Source organism: Leptonychotes weddellii, chromosome 8 (genome assembly GCF_054177405.1).
Source record: "Leptonychotes weddellii isolate Sample4059 chromosome 8, ASM5417740v2, whole genome shotgun sequence".
NCBI classification, from domain to species: domain Eukaryota; kingdom Metazoa; phylum Chordata; class Mammalia; order Carnivora; family Phocidae; genus Leptonychotes; species Leptonychotes weddellii.
Genome location: NC_138376.1, coordinates 54,149,758 through 54,159,621, shown reverse-complemented (window position 1 = coordinate 54,159,621; position 9,864 = coordinate 54,149,758). Strand labels below are relative to the sequence as shown.

The 9,864-nt window shown below is 44.4% G+C and overlaps 1 protein-coding gene across 2 annotated transcripts in view; it reads right to left on the bottom strand.

The window, feature by feature from the left end:
* Positions 1-7,601, bottom strand: part of LOC102735032 (developmental pluripotency-associated 5 protein-like) — a 25,611-nt gene extending 18,010 nt beyond the window's left edge. Inside the window, exons 1-3 of one of the 2 annotated variants that reach the window (XM_006728678.3) lie at positions 7,315-7,592; positions 6,927-7,106; positions 5,507-6,146 (exon numbers count right to left, since the gene is read on the bottom strand). In XM_006728678.3, coding sequence (XP_006728741.1) covers positions 5,983-6,146; positions 6,927-7,106; positions 7,315-7,492 — 522 coding nt within the window. In that variant the 5' untranslated portion in view covers positions 7,493-7,592 and the 3' untranslated portion in view covers positions 5,507-5,982. Of the gene's footprint in view, positions 1-5,506; positions 6,147-6,926; positions 7,107-7,314 lie in introns of those variants that run through there. The other variant, XM_081828553.1, reaches the window with a different exon arrangement.
* Between the last annotated feature and the right edge of the window lie 2,263 nt (positions 7,602-9,864).

Here is a 9,864-nt window from a genome sequence, read left to right as displayed (position 1 = left end):
AAAGGAACATTGTGGAACAGGTTTTATTTGTGGAACATAAGGAATAACATGGAGGACATTAGGAGAAGGAAGGGAAAAATGGCAGGGGGGAATTGGAGGGAGAGATGAACCATGAGAGACTATGGACTCTGAGAAACAAACAGGGTTTTAGAGGGGAGGGGGGTGGGGGGATGGGTTAGCCGGGTGATGGGTATTAAGGAGGGCACGTACTGCATGGAGCACTGGGTGTTATACGAAAACAATGGATCGTGGATCATCACATCAAAAACCAATGATGTATTGTATGGTGACTAACATAACATAATAAAATTTAAAAAAATAAAATAAACAAAAAACTGAAGCATATTGAAATTTTAATAGTTTGAGTAAAATTCGATTCGAATCAGGCAGCATCTAATCTAGCAGACAGAAAGGAACTCCATGGAGCTGAACCAAATGAAAGACTTTTATAGGGCAGAAGGAAAGAGGAACAAGGAAGTTACACTAGGCAAAAAAGCAAGTTGGTTATTAGAGTTAATCCTTTAAGGCATAGCAGAGGGACTATGAGGCAGATAATTTAACTGGGTGCCACCAGGCAATTATTGATTGGTTTAAGATTCCATTTCTGGGAGAGCTGAAACTGTAATTAAGTCTTAGGGGTGCCTGGGTGGCTCAGTTGGTTAAGCATCTGCCTTCTGCTCAGGTCATGATCCCAGGGCCCACATGGGCTCCCTGCTCATTGCAGAGTCTGCTTGTCCCTCTGCCCCTCCCCCTGCTCGTGCGGGGCTCATGTGCGAGTGCTCTCTCTCAAATAAAATCTTTTAGCATAAGCAACTTCATTTTGGGCCTGTTGTCTTGTTTTGTTTTGTTTTTTTTTTTTAAAGATTTTATTTATTTGACAGAGAGAGATACAGCGAGAGAGGGAACACAAGCAGCGGGAGTGGGAGAGGGAGAAGCAGGCTTCCCGCGAAGCAGGGAGCCCGATGTGGGACTCGATCCCAGGACCCTGGGACCATGACCTGAGCCGAAGGCAGACGCTTAACGACTGAGCCACCCAGGCGCCCCTGTTGTCTTGTTTTTAACAATTGCAATAAACATATCATACTAACAGATGTTGAGAATAGGGGAAACTAGGTGTGGGATAAATGGATATTCTCTGTATTATCTTCACAATTTGTAAATCTAAAGCCATTCTAAAAAATTAAGTTTATTTAAAAAAAATTAGAAAAATTCTGGCAAGCCTTACCAAGAAACAAAGAGCAGATACAGATAAAATCTATTATAAAGAGGGATGCCTAGGTGGCTCAGTCAGTAAAGCATCTGCCTTCTACTCAGGTCATGGTCTCTGGGCCCTGGGATCGAGTCCCAAATCGAATCATGTCCTATTGGGTTCCTTGCTCAGTGGGGGAGCCTGCTTCTCCCTCTGCCTGCCACTCCCCCTGCTTGTGCGCGCTCTCTCTGACAAATAAAATCTTAAGAAAAAGAGATTTTGTGTAAAAAGAAATCTAGTATAAAGAGAGGTACATACTGATAAGCACGACAGGGATTAAAAAAAACCAGACCACCTTGCCAGGCAGCATGGGGCTCTGTGCTACCCGATGGCTGCCACGGGCAACAAGGGACACGCGGTGACTGATAGCGTGAGCTGGCCGAGGCAGCGCTGCCACGGCCACCAGCATGTCACGTTTCTTGGGACAAGATCTGGGAGGTGTGCAGCTTGGCCACGAACGATTGGCTTGTCATGGAGCTAAGGATAAGTGGGCCCAGGGGCTCATCAAGACAAGGGGTGGGGGACGCCTGGGTGGCTCAGTCGTTAAGCGTCTGCCTTCGGCTCAGGTCATGATCTCAGGGTCCTGGGATCAAGCCTCGCATCGGGCTCCCTGCTCCACAGGAAGCCTGCTTCTCCCTCTCTCACCCCCCCTGCTTGTGTTCCCTCTCTCGCTGTGTCTCTCTCTGTCAAATAAATAAAATCTTAAAAAAAAAAAATCAGGGACGCCTGGGTGGCTCAGTCGTTAGGCGTCTGCCTTCGGCTCAGGTCATGGTCCCAGGGGCCTGGGATCGAGCCCTGCATCGGTCTCCCTACTCAGTGGGGAGTCTGCTTCTCTCTCTCTCTCTCAAATAAATAAATTAAATCTTAAAAAAAAAAAAAGTAGGGGCGCCTGGGTGGCTCAGTTGGTTGAGCGACTGCCTTCGGCTCAGGTCATGATCCTGGAGTCCCTGGATCGAGTCCCGCGTCGGGCTCCCTGCTCGGCGGGAAGCCTGCTTCTCCCTCTCCCACTCCCCCTGCCTGTGTTCTCTCTCTCGCTGTGTCTCTGTCAAATAAATAAATAAAATCTTAAAAAAAAAAAAAAAAGACAAGAGTGGAGACATGCATCTGCCAAGAGGAAGAGAGGGGAGCTGGGCACTGTCCTGGCTGTATGAGGAAAGCAGCTGCCGAGGGCTGAGCCCTCTCTCACCTCTGTGCATAATAAAACCTTTTCAGGAGAAAAACAATTAGGCCAAGCAGAAATCTTAATTAGCAGTGGCAGCCAGACCCTCTAAGATCTTTAAATGGCTAAGAGAGAATAGTCAGCTGAAGATTGTTTACCTAGCAAAACTCTCCTTTTAAGAACACGGGTGGGAGCGCCTGTGTGGCTCAGTTGGTTAAGTGACTGCCTTCGGCTCAGGTCATGATCCTGGAGTCCCGGGATCAAGTCCCGCGTCGGGCTCCCTGCTCGGCGGGGAGTCTGCTTCTCCCTCTGACCCTCCTCCCTCTCATGCTCTCTGTCTCTCATTCTCTCTGTCTCAAATAAATAAATAAAATCTTAAAAAAAAATAAAAATAAGAACACGGGTGGAACGAAGGTTTTTTCCCCGGGGAAAAATAAGAATTTGCCATCTAATAAACCCTCATGAATGGAACTTTTATTATTATTATTATTTTAGGCTGAAGACAATGAGGCCCAGCAGACTCAGGAAGAGCTTTTTACCTCCCCTTAACTGCCTAAAAGAATTTCAATAGATGCCCATACCAGGAAGACAGCTATTACTACTGATAACTTTTTATATCAGAAAGACTTATCTACAAGGCTTGAGGCTCAGCAAACATTTGTTTACCAAACATTTGCTCTTCTTGTTCTTGTTTTCCTGTGAATTGTCTTTTCCCCTTTGAAGCCTGAGACCCCAACCCCTTTCTCCTTAGCTTAGGATGGCATATAAGCTTCCACTGCTTGAATGTCTTTGGGTCTCGTGTCTTCAGGGCTCTTGTACATATGAAGTTTGTTTTTCTCCTGTTAATCTGTCTTATGTCACTTTAATTATTAGACCAAAGAAACTAGAAGAAGGGAAAAGTTTTCTGCCCTTATAGTCTCCCACTCTTAGTCATGACCTAAGTGATAAGTTAATGTACAAATTTAAAGATAATTGTGATTCACAAATAAGAAACATAAATGGGTATGTTTAACCTTCATTTGTTGGTAGGAAGGTAAATATCTGGGTATTATTTCTTCCATCAAGTATAGATATAGCTATCAAATATAAATATGCACATTTTCTCTATGTAGGTAGAGAAGGATGGATTTAGTAAACTGAATAGGCCAAAGGAATATGGAAAAAGCTGGAACTATACCAGGAACAAGAAGGATGAGCAACAATGATGACCAGGCACAAAAGAACAAAATGGAAAGATGGTCCAACGGTACCTCACAATAATAATGGATTATTCAAATGTCCTAAGAAAACAGCTACCATGCAAATTTGATACAGAAATTTTTAAATATTAATAGGCCAGGTCAGTACATAGAATGACAAAGACAGTATGACAAAAACTATTATCAAGCAAAGCCTGAATCATTTAAGGAGAGAAAACGAAAAACTTGGGAGTCCCAAGGCTGTAGCAAGTGAGCAGCTCCAGCTGGAAGCTTTCTCTGCCACACCTCCAGGTACTCCCAGGAGTGACACAGAGGGTGAGGGTAGAACCTTGAGGTGGGTCAGTTATTTATTTACCCTGAGGTTATCTACAGAGATGACATGGCAGAGCAGAAAGAACACTCCTGTGGCAGGGGGCCAGTCTTAGACCCCAGGTTCGAGATGACTGAGGCCCCAAAGCACCTGAATGAATGCTGCCCTAGACTGAGACTACCTCAAATCCTAATTCCTACGAGTCTGTCTGATCGTGGCCAAGCTGAATGACATAGAAGACTGTAAAGAAACTTTCCACATTTATGCCTGGGTAGGTCTTCAAGGCCTTACCCTTCCAAGTGGTAGGCCATTGCTGAGGCCCAAGGTGAAGCCTGGCTTTTCTCTCCTAGGGTGATGTGACATGACCTAGAGCCAGAGGAGCTTCCCTGGAACGTTTTGTTTACGGACCCTAAGCCTGTGAGCTAGTGACTAAGTGTGGCCCCTCCCGGCAGGGCTGCCTGGGTGGGCCCCAAGCACCTACTGCCAGAGGCATTTTTAAACCCAGCCAGTTGCGTCCTCAGTTCTTTAGTACCATGTTCTCTGGAGTACCATGTTATTGCTAAGGGAAATGGGGAAAAAACAATTCAGTAAATTATCCTGATTATATTAATATGAAACTGCAGGGAGTCATATATGGCCAAATGGCCACGTGGCAGACCTGGTTTTTATTCATGAACAGCATTATTTGCATTAACTAGGGCTGACTGGTTTGTAAATAAGCCAATGACTGTAACAGTCAAAACCCAGTGTTTAACTATGTGCCTAGGGCCTCAGGGGTAAAAGAAAACTGAAACACCATCCCTAATGCCATAAGGAGTTTACAGTGTAGTGTGAACATGTATCAACATGAAAAGTGACAAAGAGGCAGGATACCCATTATTTGATGTTCCTACCCTGCCCTTTCCTCATCTGTCAAATGGGCATAATCACATCTATTTTCATAGATTATGATTTCATAGGATTATTATGAAGATCAAGTCAAATAATGTATGTAAAGTACTTAACAAAACCTGGTCTATACCAAATGCTCAATAAATGGTATTCTTGGGATCAGACCCAGAAGTAATTGGTCAGTAAACCCAGGATATGCAAACACAGTTGGGCTGAGATGGAATCCTTTTTCTTTTATTGACAGTAATACTCTGAGAAAGTAAAGTAACTAATAAAATTATTTAAATCAGGAAAGCTATTCTAGGGGCACCTGGGTGGCTCAGTCGTTAGGCGTCTGCCTTTGGCTCAGGTCATGATCTCGGGGTCCTGGGATCGAGCCCCGCATCGGGCTCCCTGCTCCGCGGGGAGCCTGCTTCTCCCTCTCCCACTCCCCCTGCTTGTGTTTCCTCTCTCGCTGTGTCTCTCTCTGTCAAATGAATAGGTAAAATCTTTAAAAAAAAAAAAAAAGGAAAGCTATTCTATTTGGAATTATAGGAATAATGAAGAACCACATACAGATGCTTTTGTTCTAGTCATAATAAATTTGGTACTCACTAATGTGTTTTGCCATTTAAGCTATTAAAAAAGACGACAAAGAAACATAACAGACTTCTTTTTAACTAAATACCAAAGAGAATGGAATCAGCTTGTCACCAATGTTTCAACGCTTAACAATTGGGTTTATAAAGCTTGTTTAATATCAATGTAACATTTTTTTCAAAATTAGCATTAATGAAAGAATAAACAGTAAAGTTCTTCCTTATCTACAAAAGCTCCCTGGAACATTAAAGATCCTAGCTATACCCACCTAATACAAAACACTATGAAAAAGGAGAACCAACCATTTGTTAATTCTTAGCTCTTTCCCTTCTTGGAGCATGCAAAGCAAGATTGCCTTTCTTGACGATACTAATCTCTATCTATATATTTTTTTAAAGTTTATTTTTTATTATAACTCACGTTTGAATCTTTAAACAACTGTCTATTTGTTTAGGAAGGAAAAAGGTGTGTAGACCACTAACAATACTTATTTCCCCTTAGCCACAGGAACAAAGGCAGAGTACAGAATGGGCCTCTAAGGGTAAGGCTCATGACCCAGAATGAACCCCTTGCACTGAGATCCTAATCACAAAAATCACACTGTTTTGGTAACAGGTTCCTGGACAGTCTCCTGACTTATTTCCAGTGACTGCATGGCTTCATCCAGGCTGCTCATCACTATGGTGGAGAGGAAAGCACTGGAATGAACATTCTCTTTTTCAAGAGACTTCATGGTTTCCAGGCTGAGCATCATTGTGCCTGGAAGGAAAGCATGGAATGAGCAAGTATACTGCCCAGGAGAACACACAGGACACATAGGGAAAGCGACTCCACAGAAAACACTGCTGAGTCTACCTTACTGGTCACCTATTTTATTGGGTGTTCTGGGTGATTCTGATGTAGGTGGTATGTTCCTACCACCTACATCAGAATGACCCAGAACACCCAATAAAATAATGACAGCTCATATTTATCAAGTATTTTCTAGGTATTCTAAGTGCTTTATTGTATTCACTCATTTAGTCCTTGGGAAAAAACCTCTATGTAGGCTACTATGACTAGACCTATTTTATAGGTGAGGAGACTGAGGAACAGAAGTTTTAGTTTGCCAATATGCCTAACTCCTGGGTGGGGTTGGAGGGAAGTCGTGGTGAGCAATCTGCATTTTTACAGTGCTCTTGCGTTCAGTCTAAGTCATCACTGAGTACAGGACCTCCCAGGCTCTACTTTTATCTCACAAAGTGGGGTCCAGATGGCTTCCCTCCCAGCTTCTGAAAAGGGAGATCAGGCAGGCACAAAGGTGGGAAGGGCCTGGGGTAGGAGGTTCCTTACAGCTCTTCCTTCCTTGGAAGGAAGCCAGCTGCCTCCCACAGTGCTGTATTCCAGGGTTTCTGTGACTCCCTTGGAAACTCAGGAATCCTAGCATCCCCAGATATGAGGGAGTCCCAGGCTTGCGGGAGAGGAGTGGTGGAAGGGAAAGTTCCCTTAGCACAGTCTAGGTCTGCAGCACTTAGCGTCTAGGCAAAAGACGCTCCTTACCTTCGCACGGCTTCCTTTGCGGCTTCACGGCCAAAAAGCGAATCAGCCGTTTGGCACGCTTGCGGTACCGGTGTCTCCCCATGATGAAGATTTCAACCTTGCCCTCGGAGTCGCGCTCTCTCATCTGGAGCAGGACTTTGAACTCCCGTTCGAAGCCCGGAAGGAGGGCTCTGCTTGGACCTGTGGAGAATGGAAGATTCCCGAGGGGTTAGGCGGGTGGGGGTGGCGGAATGGGCCAAGACTTGGAGCTTGCGGGGACAGGCGAAGGAGGTCACTGGGACACTGGCTTGCAGGACACTAGCCACTGCCTTAGGTCTGCAGTGGGTGGCTCACGGTAGTCACCGGAGACCAAGGCAGGGCCGAGTGGTAAAGATTTGAGCGTACTCACCGAAAATCTTTTCCAGCAGACGTGCCTCCAGGTGAAGCACTGATGGCTTCAGAAAGTGCTTAAACTTACACCAGTACTGCTGAGTGTGCATAAGGAGCCAATTCCTGGAAAGGGAACACTTCTTGCTGGCTCCTGGGCTGTGGGATCCGGGCTGGGTCTTCATACTGAAGGGCGCCATTGCTCGTACCCAGGGCCGGATCTGCAGGAAGAGAGAACCCCACGTGGCCGGGAGGCGGGACGAGACTGCTCGCCGTCTGAGCACAGGCCTGGTTGGTCCCTTCGCAGGCCCCGCCCCCTCCAGGAGCGCTTGGCGATTGGCTCCCTCCAATCCGGGCTGACCAACGGAGTCCCAGCAGTGCCTAGCGCCAACCTCCCGCCAGGCCGTTTGGTGTTGTCATGGCTAAGGATGGAGGAACCTGGAATGCAACACAGGCCTTCTTTGAGTTCCATCGTTTCCCCGATAATAAATGCAACAAAACTGTGGGATTATGAAAGCCACATTGCTCACCAGCATTAGGTATAGTTCAGAGAGATTCATGTTCCCCAGCACTGGATGTACCCGTATGAGGATCACTTCAGTAGTGCCAACCAGCTAATATAACTTAAATTGTGGTCTAAGTACTTTATAACAACCCTGTGAGGAAGATGCAGTTATTTCCATTTTTATAGATTAGGAAGTGGAAGTGGTGGGACTGGGACAAAAACGTTTATATTATATAGTGACCATAGATTCCCAAACGCAGAATTTAGGCTCCTTTATCCTTCATCAGATTGCTAATCCTTGAGGAAAGGGCAACTTAAAAATCATGGTTCTGACTGAACAGGGCCCATCTCCCTCCCACGTACTTTAAGAGAATTCTATGTCTTATTCAGAAGTTATTTGCGTGGCTGAATTTTTTTTTTTAACAATACAAATATCGAATTATTATGTCATACACCTGAAACTAATATGTTAAATGTCAATTATATCTCAATAAAAAATGACATTTCCAGGGGAGCCTGGGTGGCTCTCAGTTAAGCGTCAGCCTTCGGCTCAGGTCATGATCCTGGAGTCCCTGGATCGAGCCCCACTTCAGGCTCTGCACTCTGCAGGAAGCCTGCTTCTCCCTCTGCCCCTCCCCACTCACGCTCTCTCTCTCTCTCTCCCTCTCTCAAATAAATAATTAAAATCTTAAAAAAAAAAAAAAAGACATTTCCAGATGCTTTTCAAGGTTATCCGCTGGAGTGTAAGGTCCTTCAATTGCAGGAACTATCCATAGGTTCCAATGTTCTGCAAAGTGCCCTTACTTTGGAATCAATAAATATCTATTGAATAATATACAAAATCAGGGGCGTCTGGGTGGCTCAGTCGTTAGGTGTCTGCCTTCGGCTCAGGTCATGATCCCAGGGTCCTGGGATCGAGCCCTGCATCAGGCTCCCTGCTCCGCGGGAAGCCTGCTTCTCCCTCTCCCACTCCCCCTGCTTGTGTTCCCTCTCTCCTGCCTCTTTCTCTCTGTCAAATGAATAAAGAAAATCTTTAAAAAAAAACATACAAAATCAAATCATACAGTTAAATATATGCAAAATATTGAATCAATAAATATCTATTGAATAACAAAAAAATCAAATCCTACAGTTAAATACATGCAACTTTTATCCGTCAATCATACTTCAATAAAACTGGTGGGAAACCACATATGTAAATTCAAATGGGAAACTGCCAATAACAGTAAGTCCAGGGATAGCAGGTCAGGGCTCAGATTCAGTTTCTGTGTATTCCTCCCCTCCCACTTCATAGTGGCGTTGGCTTCATCTTCAGGCTGGTAGCAAGATGCTTGTAGCTCTTTCCCAAATCATGTTCAGTCCCAACCAAGAGGAGAAGAGGAGGGACAAAGTCTTTTTTGTGTCTCTTTTCAGAAGTGGGAAAACCTATCCTGGAAGCCTCTTAGGCTTTACCTCATTTCAAAATTAGGACTTGTGCCATATTCTAAGTGGATCACTGGCAAGGGAAATGAGATTATTATGATTAGTCTACTCATCTGGAGTTCAACTGATATTAGGAGCTACTCACATCATCACTACAGGATTCTTTTTCTATATTTTGAAGTCATCTGGGAGTTGAAAATGTTTCTATTGTCAGCCAGAGATTGGCAGAGCGCTAGAGATACTGAATAAGAAATGGACTTCCCTGAACGATCTGGGAACCTGAGAAGTCATATTAGATGAAACCCATAAATTTGAAGCTGTTTCTCATAGATTGTCTATTTGTCCATGATAAGGAACCTCCGGAATGGGATGTGGTAGAAACCATATTTCTTTTGAATGCATGTTTGTTAAACATATTTTCCTGTTTTTAAAAAACTGTGCAATCAGAAAATTGACACTTCTGGCTTCAGCCGTGCCTATCTTGCTGTGAGTCCACATCTATTAGGAGACAGGCAAACCCAAGAGCATTAGGTATCCTGTCCTTCTCCTTAGGCACACTCACATGACTATATTAAATAAAAGTGATCATTTCAGGTTATATTTGCAACTTTTACCTTTTTTTTATTGCTCTAAAATGAGATAATG